This window comes from Hippichthys cyanospilos, chromosome 12, assembly GCF_059441005.1.
Source record: "Hippichthys cyanospilos isolate Australia breed blue-spotted pipefish chromosome 12, RoL_Hcya_1.0, whole genome shotgun sequence".
NCBI lineage: Eukaryota > Metazoa > Chordata > Actinopteri > Syngnathiformes > Syngnathidae > Hippichthys > Hippichthys cyanospilos.
The window spans coordinates 14,943,257-14,964,178 of record NC_142380.1 but is presented as its reverse complement, the minus strand read 5'-3'; the positions used below and the strand labels follow the sequence as shown (position 1 = coordinate 14,964,178).

The 20,922-nt window shown below is 38.7% G+C and overlaps 2 protein-coding genes across 8 annotated transcripts; one reads left to right on the top strand and one right to left on the bottom strand.

The window, feature by feature from the left end:
- Positions 1-1,307: 1,307 nt before the first annotated feature.
- Positions 1,308-20,916, bottom strand: rpap2 (RNA polymerase II associated protein 2). 7 transcript variants are annotated; one of them, XR_015867355.1, is made up of 18 exons: positions 20,832-20,916; positions 20,710-20,755; positions 19,962-20,076; positions 19,753-19,851; positions 19,620-19,685; positions 19,430-19,518; positions 19,103-19,138; positions 17,692-18,625; positions 16,586-16,683; positions 16,204-16,284; positions 15,247-15,315; positions 11,847-12,012; positions 10,855-10,984; positions 8,632-10,767; positions 8,036-8,160; positions 6,100-6,282; positions 4,016-4,488; positions 1,308-1,406 (listed from the first exon to the last, which is right to left on the bottom strand). XR_015867355.1 is itself a non-coding variant. In XM_088428605.1 (13 exons), the coding sequence occupies exons 1-12, from the start codon at positions 20,875-20,877 to the stop codon at positions 11,868-11,870; spliced, it is 1,824 nt and encodes a 607-aa protein (XP_088284731.1). In that variant the 5' UTR covers positions 20,878-20,897; the 3' UTR covers positions 10,836-10,984; positions 11,847-11,867. The 7 variants fall into 7 exon arrangements, 2 of the variants coding, with proteins under 2 accessions (XP_088284731.1, XP_088284732.1); XR_015867353.1 differs by having other exon boundaries at positions 8,036-8,076; positions 20,832-20,897; XR_015867351.1 differs by having other exon boundaries at positions 8,632-10,763; positions 20,832-20,897.
- Positions 3,873-10,233, top strand: gfi1aa (growth factor independent 1A transcription repressor a). Its single transcript, XM_088428608.1, has 6 exons — positions 3,873-4,137; positions 4,257-4,433; positions 6,029-6,390; positions 7,662-7,799; positions 7,970-8,135; positions 9,855-10,233. Exons 1-6 carry the CDS (start codon positions 4,026-4,028, stop codon positions 10,031-10,033), a joined length of 1,134 nt encoding a protein of 377 aa, XP_088284734.1. The 5' UTR covers positions 3,873-4,025; the 3' UTR covers positions 10,034-10,233.
- Positions 20,917-20,922: the final 6 nt, after the last annotated feature.

Sequence of the window (20,922 nt, the reverse complement as noted above, 5' to 3'; positions counted from 1 at the left end):
CACACAATAACCAGGAAGTAGCGCGCAGCTTTCTTCACATCCACACTCCAACGTTCCCTGGATGAGGTCCTTAGCGGGGGGTTAGATTTACAACCAGAAACGAGCTGCTTGCAAACAAGGGGGGGCTGCTGATCACAGTGATGGATGAGAGGTTGATTTGTGGACTGTTTAAATCATAAATCCAAGCATCCAAGTTTGGTGTGGAGTGTTTCTTCCGTTGTTCACACTTTCAAGCGTCTGACCTGACCTAGAGCTGCATCTAGCAGTTATTTTAATAATCGATTAATCTGGCAATTATTTTGTCAATTATTGATTCAGCTCATTAAAAAAGGAGTTTATATATATTCTTTTATTGAATAACGGGACAAATTACTGCTGAGCAATTGTCGCCATGTCAGTACAGTTGAAGCAAAGCATTTATATTTTGCTGCATCCATCAAGTAGACCATTCCACCAAATTAGTAATAAAAAGCTAACAAATGAAAGTAAGATTTGGAGTGGGAGTACGCAAAGACCCAGGGGCCATATGTGCTCAGGAAAAGCACTCGGAATCAGAATGGGGTGTCATGCAGAGATGGTTTACAAGGGGTGTGCGGGGTGAGGTGTCACTCTGTGGTTAGGCTGCAGGAGTCAAAGGAACCTGTGAGGGGATGAGATAGCGAATTGCGGTTTGCATTCAGACGCAAGACAAACGGACCAAACAAACACTCAGGCCAGGGAGAATCACTTTGACACTTCAGGCTTTTGACTCTCAAATCCACTGAATGTTTATCAAAAATATGTTGCCAAATATGTGCCAGTAAAAACTCTTCAGATTGAATGTTCTATCTTCTTTTTTACCTTAAAATTGAAAAAAGTTAAAAAGGTTAAAGTTTTCCTTGAACGCTGCTGCACTTTTTGCTTTTAGAAGAGTTTTAAATTCCGTTAACACCAAATGAATCGCGATACAAATACATACAAATAAAATAAATGAAAAAAAAACAAAAACAAATAAATGATGAAAAAGTGGTTATGACTGCAGCTCCACAGTTTGGAGTTGAATCAGTGCTTCGGCCTTCGAAAACACACATCGCAGCCTTTAAATTGTCTATAGATGTGAATTTGGACAAATGTTTTTTTTTTTATAATTAGCGCCCTGGGTTGGCTTGTTCCAATTCACATCCAAAGTCATCTGGGATATGCTTCAACTCATACTGAGATACACGCAAATGAAAAGGACCTAGAATGTGTTATGCTAATTTGCCATTTACAACTATTAACATGCTTAATTCAAATAAATTAACACATTTTACATACAGTACCACTTACAAGTCATCTGGAGTTGCCAGCAAAAATGTCACTTATGGACGCTTTACGAGTGTAGCCAACTTTACAACAAGCATCAGTTTGTCAGATCCTGAACAATTCTACAAAAAAAAAAAAATCGGTTTCAGGTTGTTACAGTCACAGTTTTAGGTAAGAGTACACATTAAAAAAAAGAGAAATACACGACTTGTATTCAACATTGGTTGACTAGCTTAATGCTAAATTACAATGTGAAAAGTCATAGACTAGATAATTGAACTAGCGTCGATGCTGAAATAACTACAAACATTTAAGCATTTCATGTTTACAACAAATGCTCATTAGTACGGCTCAGTTTAGAGAGTCTGTGTTTCATTACAGTATTTATGAGCATCATTGTTATTTTGCCACCTACTGGCCAAGACGTGCACAACAGGAAGAGGAACACAATGCCCATTGAATAATCCTGATGTTGGGAACGTACCACCAGAAAGCTGATCTTACTGATCAATCTTACTGATCATTCTGGTCAATTGGTACTGGTCAATCTTTTGTTTCCCATCATTTGTTGACGTGGAGGCAGGAAGTAGTTCGAGTTCTGGTATGATGTGAAAGTAAACCGTAAATTCCCTTTTAATTGGTTTATCGTATAAATCTATATGGCTACGGTGAATGACAGACACATGGCCCAAACAACTGAGTTACTGGGCAAGTAAAATGGGGACTGAAAACTGTGTCTGCTTGGGGAAATCTGTGGGGACGCGGGACCAAGGCTGGATGTCCTGTCACCCTGATTTAAGGCTTATTACTGTATCTTTTCTAAGGTACAAAACTGTGGAGTGCTAATTTATTTTGATAAATGAATTAGTAGTTTTTTGTTGTTTCACGGCAAATAGAAAATAAATAGCATTTCTATCGATTTCAATAACCAAAATACGATTTGTTATGCAAGTGTTTTTAGTTACAAACGTGGTCACACACTGAATTAAACTCGTAAATCAAAGCAGCAATTATTTGCTGAGATGGATCACCAATTTGGCATCAACAAACAATGCCAATATCATTTAGCAAATTCTTTGCTAAAATTCAATCTTCCTTTATCAGGATCCCCTGAAAGCTTGTCGGCAAGATTGGTGTGTACACAGATGAAGAATGTTGGGGGGTTCGGCTGCAGTATCGGTGCACTGTGAGTACGGGGCCATGTGTTCCAAAGTATTGGGCCTATATCACCCTACCTTCAGCTGCATCAAACAACCTCAGTTCCCACACGAACACGAATCCACACAACTTTGACCTTGGCTAGACAGACCAAATCTCTGATGATTTCAAACTGACAGATTTTCGAACAGGTTGTCAAGTTGCCATTCCATATTTGTGTACCATTCCAATCAGCATTGTGGGCAGGCTAATTGAGTGGATTAGGAGTGGATGGGGAGTGTGTGTGTGTGTGCGTGTGTGTGGAGGGGGGCTTTAATGGTGTAAAACAATCAGGCTGAAGTCGGTGGCGGTAAGGTGAAGCAGAGCAACTGTAAAGTTACACCCCAAGTCTCCACCAGCAGGCTGTTGTTGCAAGGCTGCCGGCCGGCTCATTAACAGGATCGACTTACAAGCGGCCAAACAAAAAGGCCTCTATGGAGCAACCTGCCTGGGTCATCCACAATACGCGTGCAGGCTCATTTTAGGGTCCGATTGTATTCACATGTCAGTTTCTCTCTGTCTTGGCGTCATCTTAGCTTTCGTTTCTTCCGATAGGAATCCCAAAGAGTTGGCAAAAGTCAAACTAGCATATTTACTTTATTTTCATTAGCGCAGTGCATGCCAAATGCTGTGAGGAGAAAAGGCGTTTCACAACACGATAAAATACAAATAATAATGTGTTTTCATTTTATGTTACGAATATCCAAAACTAACTACAACTGCAATAGACCAGAAACGCATTAACAGTTTAGTGGGGTTAAAACATTCATTTAAGTTGCAATAATTTTTAAAATGCCAATTATTGACATTCAAAGCATTCTCTAAACTTATTTCTTTATCGTAAAATGAGGGAACGTCAAATTTAACAACAGTAAACCTGAAAATATTTAGTTGAATGGCCCAACCCAAACTTTTATTACAGGGATTTTAAATATCTCCAAGCACAACCAACTAAATGGCAAGTTGATTTAATGAATACTGTGCACCTCTTTGCACATATATGGAGAAAACTACTGCTGCTCGAAAGTTTAGGGTCACTTAGAATTTTTTTTTTTTTTTCTGAAACAAAGGTAGTTATGCTCAATGAAAATATTAACAGTATATTGGAGAAACGCCTTTGATTTGTCTCTTGCATGCAAAGTCATTGTGCAAGTAGCAGTGACCACAATGTGCATTGATTGCTGGCAAAGATGTAGGTGGAAAAAAAGCTGAGCCTTTGCCAAATCATAACAGTAATAATACTATCCTAAAGTATGCAATGTAGTCTACATACAAAGTAAATTTGTAAATGCCGTTCCTTATATTGTGGCTGAGTGTTTATCTCAGTTGGTTTTGATTTAGTAAATGTACCTGCGCATACATTTTAACCTTTGGGAGGGGTTTGGCCACCTGCCACGCAACACCTGGCAAGCACTGCGCTCTCTGCGCCTGCGTAATAGTTGTAGAAAAAAATCCCAAGCCCAAATAGCTCAAGAAGCGCTCCAAGCGCTGCAGTCAAGTGAGACAGTGACAAGTGCGCAGAGTGTTGACTCACTTTCAGCAACATGCCGAGATCTTTCCTGGTGAAGAGTAAGCGGGCTCACAGCTACCACCAGCCCCGATACCTGGATGACGTCGCCCTCGGCCTGGATACGCTTCTGGCTCACATAAGCGCAGGTTGGTCATGCGCAATTACGCACAACGTGAACGTTTGCAGTCCAACTCAAATGAGTAGGATTTTAAAAAACGATGTCAAACGAGTGCAGTTTTATCCTGTCCTCCGCTGCTAACTTTAGAGACAACATGTCAAGTGGACTCGAGTTTGGAGGCCGTGGCTACGGACAGGCTGTACACGGGGACCCAGGTCCTGTCCCCGGCTTCACTGGCGTCCAGCTCCCCGCTGAGCTCCGGAGCGAGTGACCGAGCCTCAGATTGTGATTTGTGGCGTCCTCCGTCCCCTTCTTCCTCTCCAGGTATGCTTCAAATTTGTACCGTGTACAGTTTAAAAGTGCAGTCAGCCGTTGGCATCTTTAAGATAGTATAAAAATATATATTTTTTAAACTTTTGATTGTTGTGAAATTTGCTGTACACGTGATGCAATGCTTTCCTTTAAATGGCAAAACACGCATAGACATTTAAGGAAATCAAATTACCAACGTTATTTGTAATTTTACATACATCCAAACCTAATTTCTTTAGGTCACTTATATCATTTTTAATTTTGCACTTATTTGTATATCGTGACAAAAAAAAAACTTTATGCTGTCTATTATACTCGTGAATCAGATATGACAATAAACGAACGATATATGATGGGTTACACCATAACGATGTTTTATGACATTGCATGATATTCAGTATTTTTCATTAGATTAATTAGACTATTGATTAAATCAAATCATACATCGAAATGAAAATACAAGTAATAGATAAAGAGTGAACACATTTTTGCTGTAATATAAACATGATAAATATAAAAATAAGGTTTTCGGGTGCCTTTATATAATTCCAATACGTTTAGTTGATTGTATAGATCAACCTAAATTGGACACAAGTTGACATACAAATTGTAACTTTCGATCGTCTTGTAAAAAGATGTAAGCTAATAACAATTACTGTAAATTCCCTAACTCAAATCAAAATTCTGTAAAAGTTTCTTCATTTCCACTACTTGCATCATAAGAGAATCTGAGAACATGGGCTTTGATATAAATATATCTTTTCCTGAAAATACGAGGAGCGACAAGGTTGTGCTACTTTGAATCACACACTCCCTTACAGCTTAAAATATGAAAACTAGAAGAGATGACTTACCCTAACCTAACCTTGGTTAGTGCAATTAACTTGATGATGTCATTTCTACTGAATTATGTAGCTCACTGTTTTTTTTCTCTTTCTCTTGATGTCTAATAAAGTTTTGTTACAGCTCGGTTGCGTGTATATTTACATTAATTTCAAATATTTCAAAATAATTGAAATTATACAAAAAACATATATATTTTTACAAACTCATAAAAATGTAACTGATTCAAATCAAATGTTATCCGTTGCAAGTGGAATGAAAACATTCATGTCAAATAATGTTTCCCCTTGGGAAGGAATGAAAAGCTATTCGTTCCAGTCCCCCTTCCAAAACCATAAAAATTGTCATGTATTTTTCAGTAAGGAAAATCTTACTCAAAATATTGACTTAAAAAAAACTGAATATCATAAATACATTGAATATAAAGAAATAACCATCATGATGAATTCATTGTGGCTCCTGCTGTGCACAACAATGAAAGAGCTTTTCTTTTTTTTGGAGAAGATAAAGACTATGTGACAGCAAGTATTGTTATATTATTGGTTTAGATGTGTTGCTGCACCTTTTTTGTTCAAAAATCTGTGGCCTAACACTGCCACACGGATAGTATGTATACAGTATGTTAGCTGGTCTATGGCGTTTCCCACTATATGTTAATATTAAACAAAAGACAGAAAACTTTAGGAACTCATCGATCGCATCTCAAAAAACATCTGTTGGGTCGCTTGTATTTCAAGGCGCCACTCTACTGCCATATATTCTAGATTCGGAGGAATGTTCCACACCCACCGTGGAGGATGGCCACCGCTTCAACATGCCACTCTTCAGCACTTACCCCTGGTCCTCCTACCCCACGTCTGACTTGAGGCTCTCGGTTCCGTACCACCGTCGTCTGCAGCAGCTGGACCTGCAGCAGGGTCTCGCCGAGCCTCGCCCCGCAGGATGCTACCAGGACTGCTCTGCTCCGCTCCAAATCCAAAGGATGTGCGGCTTAAGGAATGCTGACATGTTTGGGGAACTAAAAGACAAGCAACGTGGGTCTGAAGTCATCAAGAACGAAGAGGACTTTATGTGTGTCAACCAGATCGACCCTGACGGCTCCTATAAGTGCATCAAGTGTTATAAGGTAATCATACACAACAGACATCATAGAAAGATAGATAATATAAGTTACATCGATTTATGGACTTGTCGACTTTACTTCTTCATGTTGCCCAAGTTGATTTATTACAACACGAGCATGGCTTCCGCTAATTACAAGTAAAATTAGCATAACAAATTACAACTAACAGATTAGATTGATAGCTAAATAGATATAAATAGAAAGAAAGAAAGAAAGAAAGAAAGAAAGAAAGAAAGAAAGAAAGAAAGAAAGAAAGAAAGATAAAACAAGGAAAATATTAAATTTGGTAGTTTTAAAAGTTTTTAATACAGAAATAAAATAAATTAAAAATTTAAAAACATGCAAAATCTTGACACTTTCGTAGGAAAAACTACTCACACTTTTTATTCAAGTGGAATTGGAACAATAACCGATCACCAATCGGATCCTAAAATGGCATATTCAAACTATTTAAACAACTTATTTACTGTACAGTAAATCCTCACAGTGGTTTGGTACTGGCCCACAAGTCGCCCCCCCCCATCACACACACACCCACACTCCCCATCAAAAACCAAAGAAACCCCACAAAATTATTTAAAAATAGTGGAAAAACAGTGGGCAAAAAATCTGAGTGTATGTGTTGACAGCACAGAATGTCCTTGGAGTCAACAAGATTGTTTTTACTGTAATGTTTTATTTTGCAGCACCAATCATTGATCGATTAATTATTACATTACAGTTGATTACCGATCTTCTCTGAAATGCAAAATATCTGCCTAGCCGATCCAGCTGATCAGATTTGTGTGTTGTCTCATACAAAAACTGTACTCTATGTATAGGTAAAGTACTTGATATTTATTTAACAGGATGTCTAATACAACACCCTAAAAAATATAATAATAAGAAAAAAATACTAACCCTAACCCTGTGTCAAAAATGGGGGGTTTTGTATTAGGCCACTTTAAAAAAAGAGGATGTTTTGTATAGCCCAACCCGGAAAGTAAGTCTAATTAACCCAAATATTGGGTCAGTCCGATTTTGACCCAACTGTTTTTAGAGTGGATGGTTGCAATTTGTAGTAGTGCACCATTTGCTGATCTAATATTTTGTTTTAGAGCTGAAAAAGGGAAGGAAAGTTTTCCCAAGTAACTATTTGCGAATAATATTGAATTAATACAACTCTGGCATGTTGTTTTAAAGATAAAGTTATTTTTGCCATAAATCTGCGTAACTGACAACTGATGGTCCAGTTTTTCAGTATGATTTTCAAGGTCAATCATTTGTTCCAAAAGGTCTTCTCCACGCCCCATGGGCTGGAAGTCCACGTCAGGCGATCACACAGCGGGACGCGTCCCTTCGAGTGCGGGATTTGTGGCAAAACCTTTGGGCACGCGGTGAGCCTGGACCAACACAGGGCGGTACACTCACAGGTACAGTAGGTGCAGGGTGGGGGGGCAGCACCCTCAGGCATCCACCTCTATCTCTTATTTGTATATCATAAAAAAACTGACATTCCAACAGGGGTGTGCAGACTTTTCATATCCACCGTACTTTTCTGGACAATGCCAGAAGTTTAAAAAAAGCGTATTTGTGTGTACAGGAGAGGAGCTTCAGCTGCAAAATCTGCGGAAAAAGCTTCAAGCGTTCGTCTACACTGTCCACGCACCTTCTCATCCACTCGGACACACGGCCGTATCCATGTCAGTACTGCGGGAAGAGGTTCCATCAGAAGTCCGACATGAAAAAGCACACGTTCATCCACACAGGTAAGAAAGTACATGCTTTTGGACACTGGTATACAAGAGATGGAAAAAAAAGAGAGATTAATTAACTTGGATCTGTAATTAATTGATCTAATTAACTTCTTTTTAATCGCAACTAACATAATTCTGAGGAAAATCCTCAACCAGTGTTTTTTTTTAATACATTGAGCTATTGTGGCACACAAAAGCGATTGTTATACAACAACAAGAAAGTGACTTTTATTTTCATCCGTCGGGGGGATGGTACTATTCTCTTTCATCAGTGGCCAAAGAATTATGAAATATTGTTAAAATAAAACACTGTCTATCTTGTCCGTCACAGAATTGCTCAATGGCGGGGTTGTTCTCGCGTTCAGTTTGGCAAAGAGCTTTGCTATGGCTCGCTTAAGTAGCGTCTCTGTTGAATTTGATCCGTTTTTGTGGTAAGCAAACTCCTTTGAAGTTGCCGCCGGGGCATATATTTAACACTAAATGATTAAAAGTTAAATGTTAAACTTACCATTCGGACCACTACTCTTATATGCTCTTCCATTTTCACGTCCTCCTTCTGCTCTTGAACTTTCCCTCAAACCCACAAGAGGATCAGCTCATGCTAAACACATTGACAGCCAATCAATGTCCACTTCAGGGTGTCATTGACCTTAGTTTTCCAAACCCTAACAAATCAAGCACAATAAATTCAATGCATGAAAATGGACCTACTCAGAATATTGAAAAAAAAAGTTAGAGATTAAAAATGAGGTTAAAATGGTTAAAGAAGAGGAACTATTTAACAATTACTGTAATTAATTGATTGCAATTAGTTAACCTCACACCCCATACAAAACTACAAGCTAAAAGCCAGGAAAAACTGTACACAAGTTTACATTGACATGCCATTGGTGAGGCACTATGATGCTCCACTATGATGCTACACTAATGATCACTCTACTAATACTGTAAATTGCACACATTTGTAAACGAGGGCACCGTTTTCAATCTCTTGGTAACAAATCCTACTTATCTTATGCTAAGGTTGTCCTGCTAGTGCAGAAATATCATGTCAGAGGAATGCACTGAATTATCTCACTATGAGGACAAAGCATACAAGCGCCTTGCAACTTCAGCTGGATATCAAGGATATCCAATAAATGTTTGAGCATTTCTTTGATATGCTAGCTAGCACTAGTAGGTAACTATGACTCAATGCAACATTCTACTGAATAATATCTATTGCATCCATTGAAGTAGTATAAGTAGTACATAGTGGTCAACAAGCGCTCTCAAGCACATCACATTTTTTAATATGTGATATCCATGTCCATGAACATGCGCATGTCCTACAAGTACATAGTACTTGTGCACTAGTAACTCTTCTAAGCCCAAGTAGCAGGCGAACAAGGAACTCCACAATGCCGATTAGTAGTTCAGCCATTCTGGTAATATGGAGTTGTCCTACTAGCGTGCAGAAATGGCGTACTGTAAACGGTTAGGCATAAAACACAATCCTTTTACTATAATACTGAATTTAGAATCGGATAGAATGCTGTTATTGTCCTTGCACCCATGTTATGAACGATAAATACAATAAATAACGAAAAAATAATGAATTGTCTGACGAGTGAGGACAAAGAGGCCACTCGTGCTTGGACTTTAACATGAATATCATGAAATAAGTGCTCAAAGACTGCGTGGGAGCACCACAAGCAGACATGTGATTGGCGCGTTGGCTTTTTGGCGCAGGTGAGAAGCCGCACAAGTGCCAAGTGTGCGGTAAGGCCTTCAGCCAGAGTTCCAATCTGATCACGCACAGCCGGAAACACACGGGATTCAAGCCCTTTGCCTGCGACCTCTGTGGGAAAGGCTTCCAGAGGAAAGTGGACCTGAGGAGACACAAGGAGACCCAGCACGGACTCAAATAATTCTTCCAATCTCAGCCTTACTTGCACTTTTTCTGCATGCTGATAATGCTAGACAGATCCATATAAACACGATTGTGTTGTTGAGTATTTATTCTTATTTTGCCTGGCAATACTGCACTGGCTGATATTATTCCTAATGTGTACATTTATTTCTTAGGCTTTATGCAAAGATCCCCTCAATAAATTATCTGTTGAAACAATTCAGTTTAAATGTTCTTAAAAATTTATGGATTATGTTCTCCCTCAATTAGATTACAATGTGTTTTGCTTGGATAATCCTTGATTGAGCAAGCACAAAAAGCATGAGGCACGTCAAACAATTCCACATGGTTCCTTTGTTCACTCATGGCCAACGACAATATCAGCCATTTTTAGACACTTGGCCAAAGACTTCGGAAAAAAGGAAAACATACGAATATTGTACAGTACATACCTAATATTAAATTAATGGACTCTTGAAAATGTAAAAATGTCTTTGGCATTGAATTATTCAATCACCAAATTGAGTATTTCAGGTGAAAAAAAGATAATAACAATAATATAAAACTCTTGTTGTAACTTAGTTTGTCCACCAGGGACGAACAAAAATGAGTCAATAAGAAAGCATAAAAAAAAAAAAACCTGAGTGTAAATCTGCCCATGCATTTTCTAGAGTCACTTATCTTCAAAAGGGTCCAGGCTTGCTGGTGCCTATCCCAACTGACTTTGGGAAGTAGGCAGGGGACCTTAACTGGCTGTCGGCCAATTGCAGGGAAAAAAGAGAAGAACAACCATTCACGCACCCAATCACAGCTAAGGACAATTTAGTATGTTCAATACACCTGCCATGCATGTTTTTGTTTGGAGTGTAGGAGGAAGCCGGAATGTCCGAAGTGAACCCACGCAGGCTTGGGGAGAACTTGCAAACTCCACACAGAAAGGCCGGAGCGGGGTGGATTTGAACTCTGGTCCCTGGTAAACATCCAACATTACAAAGAAACATTTTTATGCAACTAATACAATAATGGAAAAGAAAAATATCAATTAAAAAATTTAACTGGCTTAGATTGTGTGTTGAAAAAAAAAGCCGTTAATCAATGTGAAGCATCAATCACATCCCCAGTCTCCCTTGTCGAAGTCATACCACTTGTACCAAACAGAAAAACAACTTTTTGATGTGAGTGCCATCTGGTCCAAATCAAATACCATACCCATAAAACAAATGCAATTAGAGTGCCATAAAGCTGCCCGTGAAGGAAGTCTGCTGGACTAACGTCATTTTTATGACCAATGCCAAATATTTTCCCATGTGGCAATAATCTGCATGTCCACAACATGCTGTTTTCACTGTGAAATCTTGGGTGTGATTTAAAAAAAAAATTTTGGACACTTGCAAAATTCCAAGCTTCTATAGTTACAAGGAAGTGATTTGCACTAATCCCACTCGATTGTCCAGCCGATGCCTCCTAACCATATTGTTTAATTTCTCATCAGAAGCTGATTTTTAAAAGTATTTATTTGCCAGATCAATATGATGTCCTTTCTTGTCAAACCTGGCTCTATAAGTTGTGTACTTTCCAACTAATCAGAGATGGCATCGTCAAACGCCTGGTTTGCATGGACCTGCACTACAGATTGTCAAATTACAACCAATCGCTGGGCTGGATTTCATTGGCACGGCAACACATGCTGACATCTGATTGGCCAACAAAAATGTCATCAACATACCGTACAGTTACTGCATATAAAATAAATACTTCTGCCATGAATAAACACATTAAAAAAAAAGCTTTATTTGGTTGGAGTACAGAATCGATTTTTGAGCGTCCATTACCCAACGTGGATTGTGTGTATGTCAGTGAGATGGGGGTTTAAATGCCTGGAGCAAGTTCAAGAGGTCTTGCCGCTGTAGGCCCAGTTCCTTCATCAGAGTATTTACAAACGAGATTGACGAAGGTGTCTCCAAAGCTTCGGCAACCACTGGAGACACACAGGACAACCTGGGTGGAGGCAATTGGCAATCGTATAAGTTTTATGCATCAAGATACAAAGCATAAACACAAAAAGATACCAACTGAGATTATTAACACCTAGTGATGTTATTTTTTTGTATTGTCTTAATGTCCCCACTGCAATGTGTCTAATTAGGAGGATGACAATGATTCCACATAGCACATAATTAGATACTTGCCCCCACATCTATGGTTGTCTACATAGAGTTCCGTTTATCTGTGGTTGTCCTCGGGTTCCCATGTTGCACAGGGGGGCATCCATTATTCAACTGACTTGAACAAAAGAGGCCAGGTAAGCTCCACAGCTGCTGGGCAGCAGATAACCACACCGCGCCAAATTATTCATGGTGGAGAAATAGTAGCTTGGATTTGAATGGGGTCTGATGAAATCATGTGGTGCCACTGGCACTGGTTCCTATACCAGTCTGCTATGCAAGGCTGCTTAAATTATTATTATTTGATATAGTGGGGCCAAGCCCAGCTGCCGGTGGCAAAACCTATAATTGGACTTCTCTTTAACTCGTCCGATCCCCAAACCTTTTCTTTTTATGGTTTTTGAAAGAGCACATTCAATCATAGGTACTGTACTTGTTTATACTGTTATCAAATTTCTAAAGCAGGGTCTAAAATGGCTGGTACGAAATGACTTAAGAGTTAACGTTTCCTACAACTGCCACAAAATGACAGGAAAAATGCTACAGTCGTCTAAATGAAACGCGTCAGATCACTACAACAAAGTTCTGAAGCACCAAGATGTTACAAGATTGTGGCAAAGCTCTACTTTTGCCAAAGTGAAGCTCCTCAACTTGCTTATAATTCTTGGTGTAATAATGCCACAAGAGACGGCGCCAAAGAAATACTTTTATTTCTTAAGCCAAAACTGCAAATGCACTTACAAGTGGATATTGAACTCGGGCTCACTGTATGCATTATTAAATTTACTGTGATTTCGTCAATATTTGTTTTTATTGCTGTACATGTAGACAGACAATACAAGAATTTCGCAGCATGCCATAAATTCTTTGCCCTCTAAAAAACAAAAAATAGCATCCTGCTGCAATCGGAGTAGTTATGACCATCTTCTTCCTGTATCTATGAGAATATCGTTTAATTCTTTCTAATTTTGTTCTTTACATGATTTATATGAAGTACAGTATCTACTATGGAGTACTTTTTTTCAGACAAAAAAGCTGTTTTGCTGTGATGGAATGGATTAATGACATTTTAATTTTTTTCAATGGGAAAAAAATATTGAGTGTTCTGGGTCACAAAACAAATTAAACTCGAGAGTCAAGGCAAAACTTTTTCACTATTGAACAGTTAAAGACAATTATTTTGTCATCTATTGACATTAAGGATAGATTGATTATCACTGATTATTTGACAAAGTATTCAGAAAACGTTGCAAATTTCGTTTTTGTTTAAAATTTGTTTGACAACTAAGATAAGTGAAATATAAAAGTCTGTTGTTGTTGGCTCTTTTTTAAAATTTTGAAGAACTTTTTTGCTGTATAAACGTCTGTTGTTGTTGTTGGTTCTTTTTTGCTGTAGAAAACTATAGGGGGCTATTTACTAGTTTAAGTTTTCATTTGCTCTTTTAAGACATGCTGATGAACCTGGGACCTACCGGAATTTTTGGGGGGTTAACATTTCCGACAAAGACATATGTTGTCTAAAACAACATTATGCAAATTTGAAAAAAGTTCTTCAGTGAACATTTGCTTAAAAGACATTTTATCAAAGTTAAAAGTTGGAGCTGGTATTTCTTTCATGTGAATATTTTCCCTTCAATAGAAAATGACTGTCAGATCTCAATATCTGTTATTGGCCCCCTTACTACTAAGAGTATGGGTCCTGAAAACAAACAAACAAACAAAAAAACATCACTCTATCTCTAAGAAACAACTGGATGAGGTTATGTAGGTCAGCTAGGACATTGACAAAAATGACTTGGGTCTCATAAATCAGAGCCAGATGAAATTAGGTGAACCCTTTCCCAAGTGCCAGTTGAATGTGTGTGTGTGTGCGTGTGTGTGTGTGTGTGTAACATAAGCGCTGAACAGGGCTGCTTGTGTGCTTTCCGTCTTCCATCACGGATCTGAAGTGGGACAATCTGGGTGAGATAAGGCCACAAAGCTCGAGTGTGTACTCAGATGGGAGGAGCACGGAACTGTCCGTGAACTGCCGTGGCCACAAGCGCACGCGCGTGCACCCTCGCACGCCATATGGTGCAGGTGAGACCATATCACATGCACCGTGATGCCAAGGCACAGTGCAGGAGATTGATGACTTGCTTGCTTTTGTTTGTATGCAAAGCAGTGTCACTCAAATGAAGGGTATGCTGCGTAAAACTCTGAAATTTGTGTCGCTGTTTCCCAGCGTCAATTGTGCTCATAGGTTTAAATACCCTGGAGGTATGAAGAAAAAATGTCTAATAAATATGCTAACTCAATTATTTTTAATTTACATTTATTATCTTTAAAAACACATTGCTACATTCTGCTGACTGAAAATGGCATCACGCATACACAAGGCTCAGGCAACGGCCAATCACGGCTTATCTGTTTCCTCGGTTTAGTCACGTGACATTCGCACCTGAGCTATGATTGGTTGTTAACTGAGCCATTTTCGACTGACTGCAAAATCTGTTTTTAACTCTTTTAGAACCAGCCATTTTTAGACACTCCAGTAGCCTAATACTTGAACATATTGAAAAAAATATACACACACACACACACACACACACACACACACACACTTGGGATTCAATGTCTGGACTCTAAAGTCCTTAAAATTATGTCTTTAGGATTTCATGAGTTAATTTGATAGCTAAAGTATTTTCTGCATACAATTAATACTTTTTTTAACTACCCACCCACACCAGCCATTCAGGTTATGCCAAACACAAGAAGGATGTGATTGACCATTGATTTCCAATCACCAACTCAAGCACAAGAAGCATGATGCACATATACAGAGCCAAACATCATACAGAAAGCATATTGTTAGAGATTAAAAATGAGATGAACACAAAAACTTTATTATTAGTTATCGCAATGAATCTGTTAATCTCACACCCCAAATTCAGTACAGTATATCTATTAATTGTTGCACAGGACCCTATTATGTGCTTCTGTATATTGTAAGTTATTGTTATTCTGAGCTACAGTTCAGAAGCCATGGTTTGGAAACTGCTGATTTAAGTATAGAAACCACACTTACAGATGAAGAAGTACAACGGCAATGAGGGTCCACTCTGGAGGTTTGTGGATGATGTTGGTGTTGGTAAATCTGTGGTATTATTATAAAAAACAAAAACAAAAGAAAAGAGGTAATGTCAGTCGCAAATTGACATATTGCTGTTTTTGCAAGTGCAAAATCCTCAATGTGATTGTTGTGAGTATGAAAGCGTAAACAGTTAACGTTCTCCTGTACAAGGTGCCATGATGTATGCCTCTGGCACCAACGCATGTACTTCACTTTTTGTTCAAGTGTCTCAGCTGGGCCTCTTGGCAGAAAAAAAAAGAATTCCCGGAAGCAGAACTTCTCTTAAATCACCGTCACAGTGATTTAATGGCAAACCTGTTGAAAACGACTTCAACGGCCAATGGGAACAAACAGTAGGTATGTTTGTCTTTTTCATTCCTTAATTTGCCAAACCAGATTCATTTTATACGTTGATCCATTTTCAACAGTATACAGCCTCATTAGCATATCCTCGCTGATTAAGCGAGACAAAATAAATTTGGTATTTGAAACATGGGAGGAAGGCGAGTGCCTTGAAAAAGTCAGTGCTAGCGTGGGAAAAACAGAATGTTTTGAAATCAGGGCTTGGCACAGCCTGCCCCTTCGACTCTCTCCTCCTTTCTATGGCTTAGGCATCACTTCCTTGTTTTTGACCAATTGAGTCGCTTTGAGTCAATCTGATGAACTGGCTATGTTGGGCAATTTAAATTAAAAATATATTTCTTCTTTACACTTAGCTTTATTACACAACTTAATATGCTGTAAGAGGTTTTTTTCACGATGCCTCATCAGCTCTCATTTATTGATATGGCAGTTTTTAGTGAAAACTAAGAGCATGGCGTAACGTGAGTAATGAGTTGTCATTGGTTGCTGCTGTGAAACGTGAATATGTCCCGATTTTGGGGGCGGGCACTTTGTGTGTGATGCACTGACCTGAATGTCCGGACCAGGTTGTTAAGGTCACTGGTGATGTCACTCAGAGTGAGACTCAGCGGGCCCACAATGTTTCTGAGACTGCGTATTGAAAAAGGCAGAAATTACAATACATCGAGTAATTCGACTAATCCAAGCCTTTTTTTTCTTTTTTTTTGTAGTAGTTACAATGTATACAGAGCACAGCATTTATTCATAATTGATTTCAGCTACCTCTTCCTTGGCACACATTAGATATCAGTCATGTCTGGAAGGCCTTTTTATTTAAATCACATTAACGTTAGTTCAAATTCAGAAAAGAAAGCGATACAGGACACATGCACAGAAACAAATATTTGCAGAACAATCTATGAATAAAAGTAGAAAGATTGTGACTACACACCAGCTGGCCAGCTTCTCCACTGTAATTCGCTTCTGGATGAGGTGCTGCGCTTTAGAGTCAACCAGCGGCAGAGCTGGAGAGTCACTTGTGCTCTGGTCCTGGAAGGTTATCCAATGAGACAAACAAACGTTTTTTTTTTGTTTTTTTTGCTCATCATAGTCTTTTTAAATGTATTGCCGATTAAACATACAAGGAGCAGATTAAGACACCGTGGTAGAAAATGTGGGGGACTTGACTGAGTTGGCTCGAGCCAGAATTAAGTTAGCAATTTTGGGACTTGTTAGTTTTAAAATTGATCAGATACTCAACATGAACGTCTTGGTATTCGTGCAACTCGACTTCGACTGTAATTGATGTATATGATTTGACAGGTCAACATTTTTTTTTTTGGTTTGTTTTTTGGGCAAATCACCAGGATGTTAAGACAGAGTGAATGCAAAGGCCGGCCTATTAAGAAATATCATGAGGAGATCCCAATTTTATGATGTTAAAATCTATGTAATTGTGAATGTGTGAGGACAGAATAAAGACAATGCATGCAAAGTTGCTGATATTACAGTACCAGTAAAATGTCTGGAAACCCCATACCAATACCATATTGTTTCATTAATAATAATAATAATAATAATAATAATAATAGTATATTAATACCCAGGTTACTGACATTTTGAAGACCTCTCTATGGACCTGTATAGTGACCAAAAAAGAATAGGAAATGTTCATTTAACGAACATTCTTCAATGTAGGCGTTCTTCAATGTTGCTCGGATCTGCCCACATCTTCTGAGTCTGTTTTGTGTATTTTCTTTAATGACCGGGAATGAATTTGAGTTCGCAGCTGTGCATTTTCTACTGTAGACTTAAAAGCTAGAATTTCTTGCCCTCATACTGTGTGTGAGAAAACTTGAATGTGAAGGTGTTTCTATACTTTAGATTGTTAGAGAATGTTTTTTTTTCCGCTGTGACTCGGGACTCAACGTGAAGAGAAAATTACAGAAAAATCTGTGACCATACTTTTGTCTAGAAATTGCATTAATGCATTAATGTTTTCATCTAGCACCCCCGTGTGGCGAAAAACGTTTACTCATGTTACTCCCTCCGACTCACCTGGTTTCCATTCACCTTCTCTGCCTCCTCGGCTACAATCCAGGTCCCTTTGTAAAACTCTCTAACTTTGAGCGTCATTTGCTGGGTATCCTTTTTCAGTGCTTCATAATCTGGAACTGCCGCTGTGGCTCTCCACCGCTCCCCTTTCCCATTTTCCTTGGTCACATCATCTTCAAGGTCATCTTCATCCAGTTCTTCCTCCTCTTCATCCTCTTTTATGTTGGCTGAGGTAGAGTTGAGCACCCAATCAGCGCCATGCAGGAATTTCAGGCTTTCGTCTGTGAGCCATTCGTTCAACGTCGCATGTAAGGATTCAAGGAGACTCTGTCCAATCAGGTTGTGTTTTGCTTCGAGGTTGTGGTTATTGAGAAGACCCCGTAACCCTAATGCCCCTTGCTTACTCATCCCCACCTGGATGATAGTGAAGCTCGACCGGTTGTCTGTATTCAACTCGGCCAAACCCTGGCCGTGTTGTGAACTGTTTGCAATTGGATGAGTTGATTCGGGAATGGGAGAGATTGTGTGGAGGCTGCATGAATTCATTTGATCTATCACCTCTCCAACTTTAGCGTCCTCATGCAATTTGTTCTCAAGTGCAAAAGAATCATCCCATCTATTTTTTTCTTCTTTTTCTGCTTCCTGTTTTTGTTGACACTGTCTGCTGACTATTTTTCTCCTTCCACCCTGGATCTGTCCAAGTCCCTCGCTTTGATTTTTGCACTTTGGCCGGTCCCCCCAGTGCACCCTGGGTTTGCGTCCCCGGGACACCACACTGGAAACAAAGTCCTGCTCCCGTTCATCGTCGCTGCTGTCGCTGCAGTTTGTTGTGTAGCGACGCTCCTGATGGTCCTCATGTTGAGTATTCAGCGGTTGTTCAATGTCTTCCTCCTGGAGGCACTTCACAGTCAGACACACCTCTTCACCAGAACTCCCACTGGACACAAGAGTTGGTACTTTTAACCATCATCCAAAGTATATCACAATAGTGGGTAAAACCCTAACATTTTTTAGAAATACTTCTTTTCATGACAACATTGAAGAATCTACACTTGACTGTAATGCAAAACAGTCAATACACGATATATTGTAGCATGGCAACTAAGGTACACCTGCTCCTTATCCCCATTTGAAATGATACTAATGGATCACATGCCACCAGAGGGGGAAAATTATTGTCCAAATGTATTGTTGTTCTCAGCATCTTAATGGGTGTTAACTGTAAGTTTTTGACAGTTATACGAATTGTACATTGTACATAAACAACCTAACAACAAAGCAAAGTGTTATTTCAAGAATATTTTTCCATCAAATGAAGAAATATTTACAAAATGTGAGACGTTTACGCACCCTGAGATATTATAAAGCAAAGTTGGATACTGTTACAAAATGTCACTGAAGCAAATATACATACATGTCTCCTTTTTTCCTCAGCTTGATTTCTGGAGGTCTGCAAGAAAATTGTAAAGATTTTCACTTTTTCATTGTATGTATTTACTGTATAAGTAGATATATTGGGGTCACTAGAACAACAATAAAAAATAATCTTGAAATTCTGAGAAAAATGTGGAACCCCAGACATGACATGGAGGTATAAAAAAAAGTGTAAATAACCAAATGAACAGGCCCTTTGAAGTGTTTTTCACAAATATTTTATATCACCACAATAACAAATTCCCCTAAAAAAGATGGATTTCAAAATGACAAGTTGAATTTCAGATTGGGAATTTGGCACACATACCTCTCATCCTGCCTGAGCCAAAGTGGTGTCTTTGAAATCTGCAGCTCAAATTCTTTGGATGCTTTATAACAAAAGTTACTGCAAAAACACTGCACAGAGATAAATGCAAATTGAATAAACACAGCACACTCTGTTGCAACAGACTATTTCTCTCTAAGTATTCTATTTTGCTACATGTAGCAACACTCACCTTGCGCTCTGTGATGTCATACACTTTATTGGTCTTAGTCGAGATTTTGTACTGTTGCTTTGGGATCTGTGAGATAAACAAACTCAAGTAGGACACTTATACTGTCATGAATATGATGACAGGATGTCGATACCTTTTCCAGTTTGTTTGAACATAAAGGATAACCACACAATTTGGTGATGAATCTTTCCTCAACAGCATCTCTGTAATTAGCACTGGTGATGAATTTGGCCTGAATGAGAAAAACAGTAACTCGTTAAAAAAAAGGTAAATTAGAAATCCTTCAGTAAATCATATTACATGTGACTTTAACTGGGGGGAACAAAATTAGACTAAACTCACACAGTCAAGTAAGAAGTCATCAGAGACACTGTCCTCTAGGAGACGCTCCACTATATGCAGGGCTCTTTTCTCCAGTTCTAGTCTCTCTCTCAGCATTTCCCGGATTGCCTCTCTCCTGACAAACATGCACACAAATATTACAGTGCAGTAGCAAATCTGAATGAAACCAAAGTAACAGTTAAGTGTGTAAAATCCCATTTCCTTAACTTACTATGTCCCAGTAAAATATCAAGCTAGGCAAGCAATGTATTGTGTCTTTTGCCAGCAAAAAAACAAAACAACACCAGTTTATGCCTTCAAATGTTCTGTCTTATTTGAAAAATCACATTCATGTAAGGTGCATTTCTTTAGTTGTCATCCTTACAAAATTTAGCATTATTTTTGTTGGTCAGTATAAAAAGGCGTAATCAAGTTGATAAGTTGATAAACGCTGAAACCATTTCATTTATTGTGCAAATACAAAAGAGAAACGTACACAACTAACAGAAAAATATTTTGGCAGTTGTCAATTACACAAATAAGTCTGTACTTTTTACTTAAACTTGAATGCAGAAGTTATAACAAACTTCTAAAGTAAAATGTGCGTACTACGTGTGTCAACAACAGAATTCCCTCAACTTTCACCTTCGTGATCACAGATAATTTTAGTTCTATAATAAATGTGTCTTAGTCCAAAGAAGGTTGGAAAGAAGCCACATTGAATTTTTAAAACTAAACACACACACACACAAAAAAGCTTAACAAAAACCTTTTTGCTTCTTCTTCCGCATTCAGCTTCTTGGCCTGTTTTCCACCTGCCACAACAACAAAAAAGGCAAAACCACGGTGAAGGAGAAGCTAGCAATTTATCAAAAGAAACTCTTAAATTACCATTTTTAGTCGCTTTCGAGGGACCTCCTCCAATTTCCGACTCCATGTTGTTCCTGTTTGATACGATTTCAACTCTGACCCTTGACGTCAC

Excerpts from the sequence above, each read along its gene's own strand:
- rpap2 (XM_088428605.1), bottom strand. The coding sequence starts at position 20,877 with ATGGAGTCGGAAATTGGAGGAGGTCCCTCGAAAGCGACTAAAAATG. Across the intron at positions 19,852-19,961 it reads ATGACTTCTTACTTGACTGT|GCCAAATTCATCACCAGTGC; the intron begins GTGAGTTTAGTC and ends TTTCTCATTCAG. Across the intron at positions 15,316-16,203 it reads AACCTGGTCCGGACATTCAG|ATTTACCAACACCAACATCA; the intron begins GTCAGTGCATCA and ends ATAATACCACAG.
- gfi1aa (XM_088428608.1), top strand. The coding sequence starts at position 4,026 with ATGCCGAGATCTTTCCTGGTGAAGAGTAAGCGGGCTCACAGCTACCAC. Across the intron at positions 6,391-7,661 it reads AGTGCATCAAGTGTTATAAG|GTCTTCTCCACGCCCCATGG; the intron begins GTAATCATACAC and ends TTGTTCCAAAAG. Across the intron at positions 8,136-9,854 it reads GCACACGTTCATCCACACAG|GTGAGAAGCCGCACAAGTGC; the intron begins GTAAGAAAGTAC and ends TTTTTGGCGCAG.